Below are 18,187 nucleotides of genomic sequence, written 5' to 3' on the forward strand. Positions count from 1 at the left end.
ATTTCCTGCTTATCTGAGATTTGAGCAAATTTTTAACCACCTAAGTTCTCCTCCATGTACCGCGCAATTTTCATTATGCAATGCAATGGTTGATGCATCGGATCTATAGCATTCATATAAGCATTGGACTGTGATTCAACTGAAGTATTAGCAGCAGATATTTCGCTGTTTCTGTGGTTAAAGGGATTGTTGTGGTTTGTTGTTCTGTAGTTAGTTTGCCACAAGTGGCCTGGCAATGAGTCAGTTTCTTTACGATTTATGTTCACACCTGTTGACTGTAATGAAGCCTATGACGCAAATAATTGGAGCTTAATCAGTTGAAGATGGAACAATTTTTGCTGTTCATTTACAACATTTTGGTCTCCTTTCTTCTTCCGAGTTCGTGCCAGTGTATTGTTTGCATCAAATGTATATCTGTTTCTGGAAATAGAAAAGAGCTCTCTCTCTTGCCCCTCAGTCACTTCTCAGTCATTCTCAATGTTAGGTTTTTGCAATCAGTAAGCCCTTGACATAAAATGCCAATCTTCTTCGAAAACAAGTACTTGAAGACTCCTCTTTTCTCCACCACGAGGGGAAGGATAAACAAATCTTTCTTTTTTTTTTGGTATTTTTAAATCTGTAACAATCACACCATTCTCTGTACTTGATGATAATATCTTGCATTATACAGGCAGAGATCGAAATTTGGATTAGTCTTTCGACACAGCCTAAAGGTATTTTAAAGGTATCTTTGATGGTCACAGCCATGTACATAGGTTATTCCAATTAAAATAATCCTTGATTTTTGTTGCCTTCTTGCTGCCTTCCCAGAGCCTCACTTCATGCTATTGGCACCTTTATTGAGATCTCCATTCAGCTCTTATTAAAAACAGGATCGGAATGTCAAAAGATTGGGAATGTGAGCGCGCTCTTTCTTCTTTTTCTGTTTTTGTATGTCCATATGCATTTCACTTGCTAATTATTAGGCATGCCTTGTTGTGTTGAGGATGTCTCTCTCACCCAGCGATGTTGAACAAGGATCAGCTTGCAAAATCCCTCAGGAAATGCTTCTTATTAAATGGAAAATGGCATATTAGACACCTCAATATTAGATTGCTTTTTCTTCCATATGGTCTTTTACTCGAACAATCTCTTCATTTTTAGTCTCTCCTCGGGTTTGAAGGAGATGTGTATATCTTAGAGGGACATTATCCAAGGATCCTAGTAGTCCATTGCCTTCCATGATTTCTGAGGCCAAAGAGAACCTATTGAGAGGACTCGTGTCATTATTTTGTTTCAAACCACTATTAAGGATGCCGTCCTCGTCAGATTCGCAAAGTGATTGAACTATATTTGAACCCCCGCATTCCCTTCTGTACTCCAAGATGATACTGGAAAGTTTATGAGACTCCAAAAACAGGTCAGGGATAGTCTGTAGATGAAAGTGTTAAGAGGAAGAATAAACATTTCAAGAAGCGTTTTCGATATTACTTGATCAGAGAGATGGTAGTGTTTAATGTTTTACCTCCAACATCCATCTTACGTACTTCACGTTGTTGACATGCTGGTTCATGTTCAGATCAATCCTCTGGGGAAATTAGAAACCAGGCACTTGTTAGTTTATGTATATGGTGCTTTAGTTGTAGCATTTGCGTTCGATGTTTGGTTTTGTGAAGTTCACCTTCAAGTTTGAGTTCACATATTTTGCTTTGCTGTCCAACTTAGAGATTTTCTCCGGGACATCTTCTTGGATAGCTTGTTTCTCTATAAACCAAGGTGAAATCTCAGCCATGACCTCCTCTGGCATCTTTGAGAGGCGCCTTGTCTTTTGGTTCATCATCACCCAAGTGCTGTTTCAAGTTGAAGTCGTCAGTACAGGATGATCAAATTAGAGGATGATACAGAGAAATTATGATTTGAGTTATGAAATCAACCTTGTTGCACATGCAAAGACGTGACCTGTTGCTTGGCTTCGAATGAGCCAGTCTCGCCGCATTCCATTCTTCCCTGGTGCTCCTACCCATGTACCGATTTCCATAATCTCTCCCCTGAAAGACTTGTTCATCTATTCATTAGTCATGACTAGTCGCTTGTAGCTTCTGTATTAGAAAGAGATTCATAGTCAACATCCCATATAGTGAAGTTTTAAGTCAGTTTTAGTGGTGAAAAAACTGTAGCTTATTTCAGAAAGGAACAGAAACATAAATAGGAAGTTTCCGTCCTTGGTAACTTGTTTAATTAAAGAACTCTAAACCTTAAATGATACAAGTAGCTGGAAATGCCTCAAGCAGTTTTCATGACCATATGGGAAGCGGGGAATGGGTCTTCTTTTTTTCAAGAATTAAAAAAAAAAACCAAACAATCTCTTCTTTTCGCGGGTACAGGATAAGTGCCTACGGGACAAATCCTATGCACAGTTTTTCTGTTGTTGTGAGTATACCCTATGAGGCCTGAGCCATGCTATACAAACTGCTGATTTGATGAACAGGAAACCATGAAAACACTTGTTAACCATCGGGAAAAAGGGAAATTTAGCATACAGAGACTTTCCATTTATTGTTAATCTATAAGTTTCTCTAAGCAGGTATTCCAAATGTTCACTCTGTGGTTAATGGTGAAAGGAACTACCAGATTGGGTATCGATCCACTTGGACTTGCATTCTTGAGAAAACCCGTATGAGATCGTTCTTCATCATTTCATGCGTGGCACCAAATCCATTGCTGAGAAGTCCCGACACCCATACATGATTCAATGCTGTTTCCTACATACTTGGGAACAATTCTAAGAATACTATTGACATTACATGCGAATTCCCTGGCTATAGATAAGCGACGCGCCAAGGCATCGCTGAATTTATGCATGAGATGGATAAATTAACGTGTAACAAGTTGAGTTTATTATTACCTGGAGAAGATTACGGATGCTCTCGAGCGTAGCAGTTTTATCAGAACCTACTTCATAAGATCTAATAACAACAGTCTGTCTGTACCCAACACCTTCTTCGATGATGAGGCCTTGCCGATGATAATCAACAAGCTGCTTCTTTGTCGGTATGTTTTGACGTATCTGCTCTTCGGAGATATGGCCATTTTGGACAGAAGCAACAAAGGTTTTTTGCCACCCCAGCAGTTTGGCTAAGTATATCAACCTTAAGGGATCTCGTTGGAGATCCAGTAATTTTGATTTTGTTCAGACTTTTATTAGGATCTTGGTTGTTGCTGCCGGTTGAGCACCTGATAGGCGGGGGTTTGCATAGGAGAAAGATGTAAACGTGGAAAGTTTGGAATGAAATGGGTATTGAAATGCATTTATAGAATCAATGTAGAGGAGTTGTCAAGGGAAATTTTTCAACCTTTTAGGATGAATTTATGGAGCCTTGTTACAGAACTAGTGAACATATCAAAGAGAACCTTGTCTCTGCTGAAATAAATTTGATCTGGGGATTTTTAGTAGTGATCGACCCGTGAAGCAGACAATAGAGGGTAGTTTGGCATTGATTATTTTATAATTTTATGCCCGTGTTGTAAAAATTTTTTGCCTAATATATGTAAAGTTCGGGAGTTATACTGTCCCTGGAACTTGGGTCTCCTAGTTTGTTAGGTTTCGAGCAGGACAAAGGATACGGTAGGAATAGACATACAAATTCCATTTCTTCCTCTTCCCCAGTGAAAACGTAGAAAACAACTAAATAGAACCTTCGACTATGATGTAGAGTCTCCTTTTCTGCTCTGAATTTCTCGCTATGAAAGACTCTTTTTATCTTAACAATCATCACTGGCTTTGTATTCCGCGAGCCTGCAAGCTAGGAAGTAGAAGTGTTAGCACTCGACCTTGTACTCGGAGGACAGAAATCAGAGGGTATTCTCTATTTAGTTTCTTTTCCTTTGTTTTGAGGATAGGAAGTGTGGAGAATATCTCTATAACCTCTTTTTTCCAGAAAACCAAACAATTTTTTTGCCTCATGAGAATTATGAGGTAACATTGGGTTTGGTTTGATAGTTAAAGAGTAGCTTGGATACTATAGTCTCATTTCGGTAAAAAAAAAAAAAATGAATTTTCTTGATGATATGCTCAGGGGAAGATGCTACCTGCAGCGGTGCTCTTTCCACCTCCTTTTCAAAATGCTTGAGAACAAATGAAATACTAGAATAAGCCAACGCATCCGTCCGCGTCCAGCCAGGTCTGCTAGAACTCGTCCTGCTGTTCCATATGTGTGCATGCGCATGCCACCCAGAGAGAGATTCTTTTTTATTTGTGTCGATCTGGTATGAGACGAATAGAAGGATGAGAACGAGAGCAAAAGTCATTTACAAATTATCTTCACTCTTTTGCTTTGTTTCCACTTTCCATCAGCTAGGAGATCAACGTAGAAGGGCGAGACTAGGTAGAACAAAAGAAACAGACAAATCCCAGGACATCTCAACCTAGGATAGGATGATCACATCAAAGGGTAAAGAATAGGATAATTAAACAAAACAAAATCACATAGCTGATTTTGGTGTGAAAATGGAAAAAGTCTTGCACAAGAATTGCATACTACTCTTGGATCTCTGGACTTTTATATGTTTGAAGTATTATGTACCAACATCAACCTCATTCCCATTGAAGCTTTGCAGCAGTCGTAATGTCATGTAGTCTAGAATTAAAAAGTATATCATTCTTTCTTTTCTCCCAGATTTCCAGCAGCAGTGACAATCTTGTAATCAAACAGATACAACTTGGGAAGAAATTTGGAGCTTGACCTTTTTAAAATTCTGGAATTAAGGAATTCCTGATCATCAAGAAAAAGCTACATGGCAGTTAGCAGTCAATACAATGAGCAAAGTATCAGGGGATAAATAAAAAATACCTAAGCTAACATTATCAGCAGCAGAACTAGCAATGAATTTCTTATTTTCGGCAAATTTGGTGCAATTGCCTAGAAAGAAAACAGCAGATGAGAATTCCTTGTGGAAGCTAATCAGCCATCAACATTGTCTCTGAACAGATGCTCTGCCTTCAGCGATCAATTAATTTTAGAAGAATGGCCTGCCAGAAAATCAAAATAACACACTCATCAATCATTGCAGATTTCAACGGATAACAAAAGGGAGGATAGTGATAGAAATCAATGATTTCATGGCAAGAGTAAAACTGGATGCGAGGACACCCCAGCAAGCTCCAAATAATTACATAAATCTATAACAGGGTTGACTGGTTCAATTTTTAAACAAATACATTGCTTTCCCTAAACCACACGAAAAATTATGACATGACATATGCAGTTCTCAGAAACAGGTACTATTCTGGGAGTAACTTACAGGACATGATCGATATGATTTCAGCCCCTCTTGTAGTTCAGCATATGAGACTACAAGCTTCACTTGACGGAATTCAATAGATTGACTGTGACCTCTGTTGTCTGTGAAACAAATTAACTCACGTTGAAGGAGGTGTTCAAATGCCTGCAGAAGTTAGGGTGAAACATAGTCAAAATGTGATGGAGCAGACGTGGTTGAACACCATAACAGAAGTTTCACTGAGATTTATACAGACCCGTAAGCAAACATTTTGCGCATAATAATCAGATGTCGGGAACGAATCATGTACGCTTTTGTACTCTGCCAAATATGAAAACCGTTTTAGCACATTAAAATGATAATACGGTGTAATAAAATTCAAGAAATGTGTGAAGTTGACCTTTCATTACTGAACTGAAGTTGTAAGAATTTTGCTCTCTAATTTCCAACCTTTTCATGCATACAAGGATGTAGAGTTCCAAGATGGAGCAATCTGCCAAAAAATGTTATGGTATCAAACTCTGCACCTAAAGAAAAAAATAAAAAAGGCCAGTGCTTGCATCAACAAGACATAAAATTAAACTTCCCATGCTTGTGAAAGTATTTTTTCAAAAATTCATGCAGCAGTATTATTCACGGTTCTCTGCACTTTTTTATTCGGTGCTACCTGACATGTACACCTAAGTAAACTTGAATAAATTCCAAAATCTAAAAGTGGATCAGTATCTCATAAAAGGAATTGATGCATATCACACGAGATGCATTGCAGGATATAATATGTGGGGATGATGATTGGGTAATGTCAGCAACCAAGAGACAAGATAGGAGATAGCAGATGAGTTCCAAGAGCATCTAATAATTATGAAACTATCCATTCATAAGCCACCAGATAAGGTACATCTGGGCAAGAAATAAGTACCAAAGAAATTTCAAATTGGCAGACCTTTTATGCATTCCTGCTTTGGTTGCCTTTGGATGCTCGAAAGTGCAGCTTTGAAGTTCTCAAGTGACAAGAACCCCGATTTCAATTCCATATTTGAGATGGCAATAAATCTAGCATCAAATGGTAAGTTGAAGAGGGTAAGTATTATAACCTCAAAAACTATTAATTCACAACATTCAATTTTTCCATGTGCAAGAACTAAACTTACAGAAATCTCAATAAATGATTGGTGGTAGAATTGGAGTTCAGATAATTGCTGATGATTTCTTTGAATCTCTCGTCTGCTAAAATACTCTGTCAAACATCAAGATGATACATGTTTGAATATGAATTTACATATCTGAAAGGACCATGATACTACTATCTAATAAAAAGTATGCATCAGATAACATATACTTGAAGCTTTTCATTGAACTCAGCAGCGTAGTCATGGGCAAGACTTGAGTCCATTGGCAAAGATAGGATGTGCTCCAGCAATCTGCATAATCAGAAAGTGATAAACTGGGATTTTATCATGGCACTTCTAACTCATGCAATGGGAAAGTACCTTTGCACATCTTCCTTAGATGGAGGAAGAAACAGTAACTTCCTATGAGAAAACCGAGATCTCACTCTTTTTTCTAAAAGCTGATCCGCATCCTGCACATACAGCTTGACTTTTAAGGCTCTTAACAAGTTAAAACTAACATGATCATGCATAATCAATGTGCTACGATTGGAATTGACATTAATTTTCCACTCATCTATGCTTTTCTGCTTATTTTACTGCCTTAAGTGCTACGTTTAAAGATTACTACAGGGAGAAGAACTTCTGCTTTCTCCAACAGAATTACAATTTTTCACACATAAGATCTCAAAAATAATTATGATAAGCATCTCTTTGCTAATGCTATATACTGGGGAGGAAAAAGGAAGAAAACAATGTAAGGAAAAATAATTTAACATACCAATCGGCAACTAACACCAACAACAACAGCCTGAGATGTTACGGATTGCATTGCATCCAACAAGCTATAAAGCAGTCGTTGTTTCCCCTGAAAAGAGGAAAACCAAAAAAAAAAAAATATTAATTTGAGATTTCAACTGAAGAAAGCTTGCTATCTTTTGTGTAAGAAAAAAATCCTTATCCCATACAGTCCCTATTAAAAATTTCCAATAAAAAAATTTCCTGCATGGACTGTCATAAAACTATAATACTCAGCCACATTAAACTTGAGAGGTCAACTTGAGAAACTAGAAAAGATAAAGGATACCTGGGCAAATAGGTCAAACTCATCAAGTGCAAAAATAACTGTTTTATGTGCTAATCCACACTCCCTGGCAGCAAGAGACAACACATTTAGTCCAAGTTTGAGATAGTAAATGGCCTGTGAAAACAAAATATTAAAACTCACCTTAACATGGCTATCATAAACTGGGAGTTATCGTCAAAAGAAGCCTGTAAAAATCATCCCAAGATCAGGAAACCCGAATCCTTTCATCATAAGTCACTATTCTCAACAAAAACAGATTTTTGTATTACCATTTTTGAGAACAACAAATGATGCTCCATACATAGTTGTCTGGCAATTTCCTGAATGATCAATAACCATTACAAACATATTAATATTTACATATTTTAGAATTAGCATATCCTACAGCCCCATTTAATCTACAGAAAATCCATGGTCAAAGTATTTACATATTATAATTGATTTGCTTGCAAAATTACCAATCATCATAAAAACAATGGTACTTCAATGTCCACAACAATACCTAATCAATGTATTGTATATCAACAATGCATTTTTTTCTTATTATCATCGCAATCAAATAAATACATCATGACACCATCATATTGCAAGATCTGAACGGTGTTAAGATGTAGGAGAGAAAAAGGATATATGACCTTCAAGGCAGAGTTGTCCTCACTATGCAATAGCCCATTCAATCTGATCTGCATCACAAAAAGGTCATTGCGAATCTAAAAAAAAAAAAGATAATTGAAGAGAATAAAGAAAAAATAAACAAATTCAGTTATAAATGCATACGACAGTGATTGTGTCGGGATATTCCTCCAGTAAGTCGCTGAGAACAAGCTCCAATACCTGATTAAATCATTTTTTAACACTATGTTCTCGATAGCAAATCTATAACAAAAAAAAAAAGGAAAAGAAAAGGGTAATGCATACCGCGACTTTGCCAGAGCCACGGGGTCCAAGAAGCAGAATAGAATTGTTGCAAGCCTCAATGATTGAACTCGATATTATAAACTTCAACTTGCTGGAAATTTATTCCACATTATTTTAACAAAAATTATTGGGAATTCCTAAAAGCCAAGACAATCAAACGCACCTGTAATTGCTGTCAGGGGAATCAGAGAGAGGCTTGAAGATGAAATTAGGGTTACAGAGTCTGCTCCTTATCAGAATTTGTGCTTTCTCGGCTAGATTTTCGATTCCCATTTTGGGATTTATTTTGTAGCAAATTGAGAAAAAAGGTACAGTAAGATGATGGAAATGGCGGGAAAGATTGAGAGCTTAAGGCTTAGGGCAAGGAAAGGTCCGTGTATATATAAGGGAGAGTGTGGTGTAATTACGGATAACTCCCTGGGTTTTGGGTTGGCACTTGCTCTGGTGGGCTGGGCTGGGCTGTTCCATGTAAGAGATCACATTTGTGAAAATTGAACTTCAAATTTTTTTATGTTTTGGTTTTGATTTTTTTTTTTTTAACAAAAATTGTTTAGAGCATCGTTTTTCAGTTCAGTAAATAGAAGCTTGTCCTACTCTCAAGTTTTTGCAATTTTATTTTCTATTATAAATATACACATATTTAGCTTATATTGCTATTTTTTATAGGTATATATTTAAAGATAGGTCTACATTATGGATTTTTGGTGTCATGGTATTATAGTGTTGAGTATAATTTTATACATTGCACCACTAGAGACTTTTTTATTTTTGTTACATTAAAACAATTTAATAAGAAGCCCACTTGCAAAAAAATTTAAAATCAAAATATTTTTAAATTAAATAAAACTAAATATTAACTCTGTAAACTATCAAATATAAAGACAAAAAGATATAGGGATATACGAGTTGAGTTTAGTTAACCGGATTTCAAAATTCTCAATCCTTCATCCGACCTGTAATATCTATTTTTTAAGTTTTTGATGTATTATTATTTATAATATTCATATTATCTGATTTTAATGGGTTTGGTTGAGTCAAATAATATAATATTATAGATAGATTGTTTTTTTTTTTAAATACCTTTGATTCTAGCTGGTCTTTGTTAAGGGTTTGATGGTAACATTTTTCCCCTGAGTGTCATTCTTATTATTATAGGAAATGCTAAACCGTGTGATGTTTTTATGATACATATGTATTGTTTATTCTATCGCATTTTAACGTGGATTTACTATTTGAAATTTTTTATATTTTTTTATTTTACTCCCAAAAATTATTTTTGTATAATTGCACCTTTTTTTGGACTAAATTAAAGGGAAATTGAATCAAATTTGTTAATCGATGATAAAATTGAAAGATAGAGGATCACAGTAAAAAAAAATACCACAAACGAATATTAATTTTGAAATTCATTTTTTTTAATTATTCACTTGAGAAATGAGAGAGCAATCACCAAATTCATGCACTTGAGAGAGAAAAATGACGCATGCACCATTGGGATCATGGCTGCTTATACAGCTATGAACCCTACCAACTTACATGGAGAGAAGGGTAAAATGAATGATCAACCTACTTGAAAACCTATTAAAAGAAATCATCTGGGGTGATAGCTGTCAGTGATTAGTGAATAATTGTTGAGTTGAAATGGAGATGCCATAAAAAGAGTCATCTTGTAGCATTTGTACTCTTGAATTATGATTTTTTATTTTCTTGATGAAAACCATGTGCATAGCATATACTGATATGAGCTACTCAGACCAACAATATTGCTGTTATGTTTGGATAAGGCATGCTTCCACTACAGAAGACCTTTTAATGACCCCGAGATTCGATATGCAGAATTTCCACGGCACAGGACTCGTAAAACGATGTCTGATATACAGTCGAAGCCTAGTCTGTGAAATTACAACCCCACAAGTTTAAACTACGACTCAATTTAAGGATTGTCACAGATTCATATATTTTTCCATTCGAGTATGTTTGGACAGATAGAGAAGTTATTTTTCAAATAATTTTTATACTGAAATATATATTAATAATATTTTTTTATTTTTTAAAAATTAATTTTAGTATTAACACATCAAAATAATTCAAAATATATAAATTATATTAAATTTTTATAAAAACACGATTTTACCCGCGCTCCAGACAGTTCCTAAATCTCATGTCCGATTTCCCCTTCCCACTTGCATACTCTGGCCGTTTTACCCATGAGCGGACTACGGTCTCGTATGCTTCGGTTATTATCCAGGAATGTGCTGACCCCTTGTCTCTCTCAAATGTTGCGTTTCAAGTTAAGCTACCAGGGAAGTAATTCAGAGCAAACCTTTTTTTTCTCACTTTGGCAATGTTTTAATCGAATGCGAATCAGACAGAATTACGTACTGAAAGATACTAGAAAACATGTATCTGGACAAGTCTAGCTCAGAAACAAACTATGGGCGAGTCCCTCCCATCCCTCTAACAGCTTAGCCTAGAGAAACATTCTGCATTGTGGATTCTATTTCGCTGGTGCTACAGCAATCCAGCGTCACTTCCATTTGTTTCATTGAGCTTTTCAAATCATTGCATGCCTTGAAAATAGCTTCCGAAGGGCTTGTCAAACTTTCCACCTTCGACTGCACTTCATCAATAATACTAGATATTTTCTCCAAAGCTGCCTTCAAAGCTGGAAATTCTTGCGGGGGATAAAGAGAGGCTCCAAGCTCATCAATCTGCACTCCGATTTCTTGGCACAGCTTCAATAACTTCTCCAGAGTGTCCACGAAATTGCCAGTGTCTTCAGGCTTTTCCTGTTTAAGCAAACCAGTAATAGTGCGGATGAGTTCTTTTAGGACTACTACTGTCTCGGTCATAACCCCAATAGCTGATTGAGCAACTTTCATCTCTTCAGGTGACAAGTCATTGCCTAGATCGTCACTCAGGCTATCATTGTCATTGAGTCTAGTATCATCATGAGAAGCAACATCATCAGAAGCTGCTTCTGTTTGATTGGAGGGACCTGGTTTGAGCTCCTTCATCTCCCGAAGAACATCCTTCACTGAAACTGCAACCTGTGTCATTGCTCGCCCAATTGCTGTGATATTTGAAGCCGGAGTCTTCTTAAGAGCATCGCATGCTTCCCATACCGCACCAACTAATTGTGGTACTACAAGTTTGAAGTCCTTATTGCGAGATCCTGCCAGTGTTCATTTTATTAGGAAGAAATAAAGAGCATCATAATCCATCTGTGTTTAAAAGGCATGACGAATCACCACACAATCATGTTGATGCATAACATGACCAAAATAACCTTGTAAAACTAGTCTACACCTGGAAACAAGCATCATGGTGGGTTGCATATTTTACTGTCAAGTTTACTTCCTGAGATCACATGGGACATCAAGTGATCAATCTCAGTTTGTCTCATTAGAAAAGATTAAACATATTGAAAGTCTCATTAGAAAAGATTAAACATGTTGAAAGCCACCTCCAGTTTCGATAATGATTCTAGAGAACTCCTGCAATTTCTCCTTCGAACTCCTGTTTTTGTTTCAATCATCCCAGAATTGTTTGACTTGTTTCTTTAATTCCATTACTGGAATAAAATTTTGGGTCATAAACACTTAGTGATAGTGTATAATCACAATATCTACGCTCGTTGTAATATTGTGTAATCAACACACTGTGTTTCCCCAACTTAAATAGCAAGTCATGTGTTGCAAGGACATTGCTGAGATAAAATAGATGCACTGATCTCTCAAAAGGAACACAACTGATTGGATCACACATGCATTCTTTTGCATAATGTGTTTGTTTAGAGCACAGGTGCGCTGAGTGCATTTGTTTGTGTGAAACAGAAAGAGATGTTACCGTATGAGGAGACAGTTTCCATCATCAACTTAAAACTGCAGTCAACAACTTGCTTAATGGATGCATGGATAGCAGATGAAAGAGTAGGTCCTGCACCGACCATACTTCCATGAGAAAGCAGAAGCAGACCCTGCAGTGTATTGAAGTATGTTACCATGTTTTCTTCAACTGCTTTAGCTTCTGGTGTTTCCCCAGTCCAAAGCATTCCAGCTGCACCATAATAGAACCACCATCACATACACAAATCTGATCCATAATGCCATGTAGGAAAAGAGAAAGGACAGGAGCTAGCTCTTCTGAAGTGGAAAAAGGTCCAAAATGTCATTCAGGTGACATGGGACAGATGACAAATCAGAACTATGAACAGGGGGAGACTAGTATCAATGAGGGTGCTCCCCCTTCCGGTTTTTCTTCTAGTTTGTTTGGGTATGTTTTGTTTGTATTGCACCCCTGATTTTAATTTTTTTTAAGTTTAGTCCTAATATTTTGAAAATGTTTTAATTATACCATTTAAACTAAGACTTAGTTAGTATAAAACATATATTTTGCACCCCTGTAAATTGTGTATCATCCCTAATTTTAGTTTTAAATCTGCTTTAATCTTTTCAGATTGACACCCTCACTTCTTAAATTCTAGGTCCGCCCCTGACTACAAGGACAGTTTTGTATGGGCAATTTTCTCATCATGAGTTTAAAACGTCAGCAAGAAACAGCCTTAGTATGGCTATCATTCTCATCACGAGTTATAACAACCAAACTATATAATGTTGTAAGAACAATAAAAAGATGTGATGGCAGATGCACCGGAACCCAACCATAACATCTAAATATAGACCAGAAATCAACCTTTCAAATGAATATTCAAAACAACTTACAGCCAGATACCTTAATGACAGCAAACTCAATAGAAACAACCAATTTTCTCCTCCTCTGGTTATCAGGCAATCCATGAGAAAAAAAGAAGAAAATTTTCTGTATTTCCCTGTATCATCCAGTTTCTAATTTCACCCACTTGCTCCTTTTCTTATGATCAAAATAGAACAAACCAAATTCAAATCCTTATGATGTCCCCAAACATCTAAGAACACCCAACAAAGAAGCACTGCTAAAATATGACAAGACAATAATTGAGATACTTTCAATAAGCAAATGTAGTACTATAAAAAAAAATGCACGCCATCTAAAAATTTAAAATTTAAAAGAAAATACATTAAAGAAGAGAGAGAGATGGAAGGTGTTAAAGAGTGGTACCGATAGTAGCTTGCTTGGAGACTTGATCACCCGTTTTAACAACATCATCCCAGCTCAGTTTATCAAGCGACGAAGCTGGTGTTTGATCCAACAGCTATTTATTATTCATAAAGAAACAAAATTAGTATACTATAAAAAAACTTCAATTAAAATCTGAAATGGCGGAAGAAAACCTGAAGGGTCTCGTGGATGGTGTTGAGGTGCCCACTCAGACTTTGATTCAGACGCTCTCTCTCCGCTTTTCCCATCTCTCTCTCTCTCTCTCAATCAATCTTGTGGTTTTTGGGGTATAAACTGCAGTTCTTCTGTCCGATTTATTTATAGCTCTACTTAACGGTGTCGTTTGCTTGACCCTAACAACCTCTTATGTTTTTTTCCTCCTTCTCAAACTGTATCTACTGATACTTGTTCGAGACAAGTATTCATCTATTTATCTATCTAGCCATCTTTAATTATACCTTTTTAAAGTAGTATCTATTAAATTTTATTTTCTTTGACACATAGCTAATAATATAATTGATATATTTAGCGTGTGTTAGTTTTTGCAGAAAATTTTTAATTTTTTAAATTTTAAATTGTTTTAATGTGTTAATTTTAAAAATAAATTTTAAAAAATAAAAAATATTTTAATATATTTATAAATAAAAAATAATTTCCTCATAGAAATCATCAAACATTGCTTGTAATTGTTAATGAGATTTTGTTAAAGTAAATTAGGCTACTTGGAAAGCGTCAGTATTGGATGCCAGGAAAATTGAATTACTTTCATGAAGGTAAAATAACAGTTGAAATTTAAAATATTTTTCAATCGAAAATATATTTAAATAATATTTATTTATATATTTTTAAAAATTATTTTTAACATCAACATATTAAAATACTCTAAAAATATTAATTTAAAATAAATAAATAAAATAAATATTTTTAAAATATAAAAACAAATAATATTTCGAGCTCTTCAGACACTATTATCGCTGCTTCCGTGGAGGAGGACAACGATATAGCTGCAATTTGATCCAGCCATGCCGGCACTGCTGCGGAGTTTTTAGCATGCTAAAATTTACATGTGATCACGCACACCTCCCAGCAACTGTTTCTTGCCACCAAAAGTCCTTAGCTTTAAGTACCATGACACCAGCATACTAATAATAAGCATATCCCATCATGATAAATTAAAAATGCACGCTCTTTATCATTGTCTCATCATCAAATTAATCCATGATGGACATCAAATCTCATCTTCAATACAGAAGCTTTGGTGCCACAAAGACTGGGAACAAAGTTGCATAAGCTGCTAATCTAATTGTTGTCTCTTAAAACTGCTAGACACTAAACTTGTTCGTCGCCCCTGTTCCTTCACGCTAAAGTGTTTTCTTCTGCAGATCTTTCCTCAAATACCCTTTCCCTTGCCAGCCTTGCCTGCAGCAATAAGACAACCCAAACATTTAAAACATCTCAATGGAAAAAGGCACCGACAAGGGTTCAAGATAGATCAAGTCTGGATATCAAACCTGTTTTTCCCAGTTCGTACAACTTGTTACAAGAGACAGCAGAACTGTTTGCAAAATGGCACCGGCTTGTATGCCAATCCAAAGGCCCCTTGCTTTCAACTGCAACCAATAGCCCAGTATGGCAGCAACTGGAACCCCGCATAGATATAATGCTCCAAGATTGACGGAAGCCCCTATATGCTGCCAACCACATCCCCTTGCAACACCTGCAGATGTGAGATAAAAACGGATACTAGGTAGAGTTATGTCAATATTTATCTTCAGAAAAAAATTTGCTTGTCGATATGGAAGGTGAAATTCAACCTGAAAGCACCCCTTGTAAGCCATCTATTATTACAGACAGGCAAACCAGAGGGGCCATGTTGGAGACATAGTCCACCACTTCCCTCTCATTGCTGAAACTGTAACCAAGAAGGTGCCGCGTGGAAAAGAGGGTTCCACTCACAACAAATAACTCTATTATTGCAAGAATCATGACAGAGTAGGCAGCAATACGTGCTGCTTGCGGGCGCCCAGCTCCTAATTCATTTGAGACCCTAGTGCTACGTGAACAGATGAAGAAGAAACGAATGGAGACATGAAAAATCAATTGCATCATTCATCATTAAAAAAGAAAGAAAGAAAGAAAGAAAGCCTTCTTTCGATATAGAATTGAAGTGAGCTAGTATGCAGATCGACAGAAGTTATCCAAGTGTGTATCGCAGCACAAACCTGGCTGCTGCGCTTAGTCCATATGGAATTGAATAGAGTGTTCCGATCGTGGTTAAACTGCATAACAAATTGGAAGGCAAATTATTTGGTGATATTCTCATTCACACATATGTTTAAAAAAAAAAAAAAACCTAGAAGAAAGCATACCATACAGACAGGACTGAAGTCTCAAGTCGTGGATTTGACAAGAGTCCTGATAGCAGGATGACAATCTCATATGACCACCATTGCAGGCTACAAGTTTTAACAAGACAAAATTCATGAAAGGTTACATGCCTTCTGATATTTAGAATTACTGGTATCTTTATGGTAATTAGAAGGAGAAGAGAGAACGTATTATTTACCAAATCATCATTGCAGATGGTACAGCAAAGCGGAAGAACTCTCCGATTCCTTGGAACAGTTCTATAGAAATTGGGACACGGGTTTTGGCACAGGCGGGAGAGTATTTAACGTATAATATAAGAAAAATTGCATTCAACCAATATGAAATACCGACAGATAATGCTCCTCCAAGGTTTCTTAGTCCAGACTTGAATACTAAAAGCCAGCAGAGAGGTATATGTAAAAGGAGAGTGACACAAGAGCTTACAAGCATTGGAATGGTTATACTTTGCACTTGCAAGTATCGAGAAAGTGGCTGAAATATTGCATAAGCGAAAATGGTAGGAATGAGCCATAATGTAAACTGGCCAGCTTCGTGTGCAATTATGGGATCTTGGCCAATTAATACGAGCAGCTTCTCCATGTTGATCCAAACCAGAGATACAACGAGAGCAACTAAAATTAGGGAGAACATGGCACCATAAGTTTGGTTTCCGACTTTTCGATATTGTTGAGCTCCATAAGCTTGCCCGCATAAAGTTTCCAGTGCACTTGCCATTCCATTCTGTCCGGCATATAATCCAACAACAACATTAATTTATGTGCACCATGAATTTGTTATGTTTTTTTTCCAGTTATTTAATTCTCTTCATGGTAATAAAAGCTTAATGTGCAAGAAAGTCCACATCAATTTACCATCACAATTTTTGCAATCTGAATATATAGTCTTGGTGGTTAAAAGAAGATCATTGATATTCTATTGGATTAATTGATAAACTGTATTTTTTTAAAAAAAATAAAACTATTCAGCATGCTAAAAAGCCAGGAGACAAAAGGTGCCGAATCTAAGAAGGATTTTGGATCAGTGTCTTTGGGTTATTTGGTAGCGCAGAGAAGGATTTTTCTGGCGGGATTACTTGCATCCTATTGGGCCTCTCCTCGATCAAAACGTTTTAGGACAAAGGGTCATGAGGGGAACTGGCAATGCCATACAGCTAATGCATCTGCGATAATTTATAATGACTGGGTATGGCCGCCAACAAGATCTGTTCAGATGGTCCATATTCAGCAATGTAAGCAGGATCGCATCCTTCTAAGTTGTTCCTTCTGGTTATGAAATTAATTAATTTATTCATAAATAAAAGAAACGAGGAGATTAAAATGGAAATACAGAAGAGACTTACTAGAAGACTGATGCCTGTAACATTACAGAGAGAGATAGCTATGGCTGAACTAGAAAGAGCTAGCTCACCAAGATGACCCACCATCATATTTGAAACAACCAGGAACAAGTTGAGGGCTGTCGTAGTAACCATCATGGGTCCTGCTATGTAAGCTAGCCTTTTCGCTTCTTGAGTAAACTCACGCCATGTTTGAGCTATACCTTCTCTTCCCTCATTTGATCTCTTTTCTGGTAGTAGTAAACGCTCTTCCATGCTCTTTTTCGTGTCTTTTTCCATGGATGATGGATTATAAGTTGCCTGTCACACTATTCTTGAAGATGTGGAGATTCTTTCTTCTACCTTTAGATTTTTCTTGAAGACTGGAGATTGACAGTTGAATATATATCAACCAACGACATTAATACAGATTGATCGAGTTTCAGCATCTTCGGGGAAGAGAAAAAAGGCATATTAAAAAAAGAAAAAAGAATCAATATTGAAGTGCTGCTAGGTGTTATTGCTTTATTTCCTTGATGGTGCCAGGAAACATAAAGTAATTACAACCAAGATAAGCCAATCATTACCTCTACAGTCATTCATGCGAAGATAGAGATGAACGTCCAGTTGAAGGTTTTGAATTCGAGCCTTTCAAAAAAAATATACAGTCTCTCTGTTAGCCACCAATCTTTTGGGAGAGTTCCGTCAGACTAATCATCTATCAGTGAAAATCAATGTTTGTGTCGAAAATAACAGGGTGGAATTATGCCCGTTCCTTTGTTTGTTACAGCAAGCTAAGCTTCCTATATGACATTTAAAATATCATTAAAATCTAACTGTAAAGAAAAAAAAAGATTAATTTGATCAATTTGTGATTTAATTGGGTGGGAATAAGAATTGAAAATAGAAACAGTGCAGTCTTGAGAAATATGTTAATTAAAAACTTTTAATATTTAGTGTTTGAAGGCACATGCATGAACAGTAGGCCCCTTTTAAAAAAAATATTAT

The 18,187-nt window shown here is 36.4% G+C and overlaps 4 protein-coding genes across 7 annotated transcripts; all 4 read right to left on the reverse strand.

The window, feature by feature from the left end:
* Positions 1-32: 32 nt before the first annotated feature.
* LOC118040036 (palmitoyl-acyl carrier protein thioesterase, chloroplastic-like) lies at positions 33-2,044 on the reverse strand. The gene is made up of 5 exons (XM_073410900.1): positions 1,914-2,044; positions 1,661-1,829; positions 1,505-1,567; positions 1,121-1,411; positions 33-287 (listed from the first exon to the last, which is right to left on the reverse strand). Exons 1-5 carry the CDS (start codon positions 2,042-2,044, stop codon positions 33-35), a joined length of 909 nt encoding a protein of 302 aa, XP_073267001.1.
* Positions 2,045-4,446: 2,402 nt separating this feature from the next.
* LOC118039879 (origin of replication complex subunit 4) lies at positions 4,447-8,710 on the reverse strand. 3 transcript variants are annotated; one of them, XR_004685982.1, is made up of 17 exons: positions 8,537-8,710; positions 8,374-8,464; positions 8,233-8,289; positions 8,091-8,138; positions 7,725-7,775; positions 7,597-7,640; positions 7,456-7,519; positions 7,150-7,236; positions 6,750-6,841; positions 6,599-6,680; positions 6,411-6,496; positions 6,203-6,312; positions 5,660-5,752; positions 5,516-5,580; positions 5,281-5,424; positions 4,830-5,008; positions 4,447-4,751 (listed from the first exon to the last, which is right to left on the reverse strand). XR_004685982.1 is itself a non-coding variant. In XM_035046698.1 (16 exons), the coding sequence occupies exons 1-16, from the start codon at positions 8,644-8,646 to the stop codon at positions 4,979-4,981; spliced, it is 1,254 nt and encodes a 417-aa protein (XP_034902589.1). In that variant the 5' UTR covers positions 8,647-8,710; the 3' UTR covers positions 4,447-4,978. The 3 variants fall into 3 exon arrangements, 2 of the variants coding, with proteins under 2 accessions (XP_034902589.1, XP_034902588.1); XM_035046698.1 differs by having other exon boundaries at positions 4,447-5,008; XM_035046697.1 differs by lacking the exons at positions 4,447-4,751; positions 4,830-5,008 and having other exon boundaries at positions 5,248-5,424.
* A 1,974-nt stretch (positions 8,711-10,684) lies between these two features.
* Positions 10,685-13,823, reverse strand: LOC118039877 (uncharacterized). Its single transcript, XM_035046696.2, is given in 5 exon segments — positions 10,685-10,926; positions 10,929-11,548; positions 12,223-12,432; positions 13,474-13,567; positions 13,647-13,823. Coding segments are annotated over 5 exon segments (1,041 nt in total). The 5' UTR covers positions 13,722-13,823; the 3' UTR covers positions 10,685-10,884.
* Positions 13,824-14,641: 818 nt separating this feature from the next.
* Positions 14,642-18,028, reverse strand: LOC118039876 (protein DETOXIFICATION 12). 2 transcript variants are annotated; one of them, XM_035046694.2, is made up of 8 exons: positions 17,767-18,028; positions 17,204-17,628; positions 16,040-16,584; positions 15,843-15,929; positions 15,696-15,752; positions 15,288-15,526; positions 14,985-15,190; positions 14,642-14,892 (listed from the first exon to the last, which is right to left on the reverse strand). In XM_035046694.2, exons 2-8 carry the CDS (start codon positions 17,477-17,479, stop codon positions 14,830-14,832), a joined length of 1,473 nt encoding a protein of 490 aa, XP_034902585.1. In that variant the 5' UTR covers positions 17,480-17,628; positions 17,767-18,028; the 3' UTR covers positions 14,642-14,829. The 2 variants fall into 2 exon arrangements, with proteins under 2 accessions (XP_034902585.1, XP_034902586.1); XM_035046695.2 differs by having other exon boundaries at positions 17,204-17,562; positions 17,767-18,027.
* Positions 18,029-18,187: the final 159 nt, after the last annotated feature.

This window comes from Populus alba, chromosome 8, assembly GCF_005239225.2.
Source record: "Populus alba chromosome 8, ASM523922v2, whole genome shotgun sequence".
Taxonomy (NCBI): Eukaryota; Viridiplantae; Streptophyta; class Magnoliopsida; order Malpighiales; family Salicaceae; genus Populus; species Populus alba.

Excerpts from the sequence above, each read along its gene's own strand:
- LOC118040036 (XM_073410900.1), bottom strand. The coding sequence starts at position 2,044 with ATGAACAAGTCTTTCAGGGGAGAGATTATGGAAATCGGTACATGGGTA. Across the intron at positions 1,830-1,913 it reads GTCTTTGCATGTGCAACAAG|CACTTGGGTGATGATGAACC; the intron begins GTTGATTTCATA and ends AACTTGAAACAG. Across the intron at positions 288-1,120 it reads AAAATGAAGAGATTGTTCGA|GCTTCATTACAGTCAACAGG; the intron begins GTAAAAGACCAT and ends TTTGCGTCATAG.
- LOC118039876 (XM_035046694.2), bottom strand. The coding sequence starts at position 17,479 with ATGGAAAAAGACACGAAAAAGAGCATGGAAGAGCGTTTACTACTACCA. Across the intron at positions 15,930-16,039 it reads CCATCTGCAATGATGATTTG|CCTGCAATGGTGGTCATATG; the intron begins GTAAATAATACG and ends TAAAACTTGTAG. Across the intron at positions 15,753-15,842 it reads ACTTCAGTCCTGTCTGTATG|TTTAACCACGATCGGAACAC; the intron begins GTATGCTTTCTT and ends TTTGTTATGCAG.
- LOC118039879 (XM_035046697.1), bottom strand. The coding sequence starts at position 8,646 with ATGGGAATCGAAAATCTAGCCGAGAAAGCACAAATTCTGATAAGGAGC. Across the intron at positions 5,753-6,202 it reads AAAGCAGGAATGCATAAAAG|ATTGCTCCATCTTGGAACTC; the intron begins GTCTGCCAATTT and ends ATTTTTTGGCAG. Across the intron at positions 5,425-5,515 it reads CGCAAAATGTTTGCTTACGG|GCATTTGAACACCTCCTTCA; the intron begins GTCTGTATAAAT and ends TAACTTCTGCAG.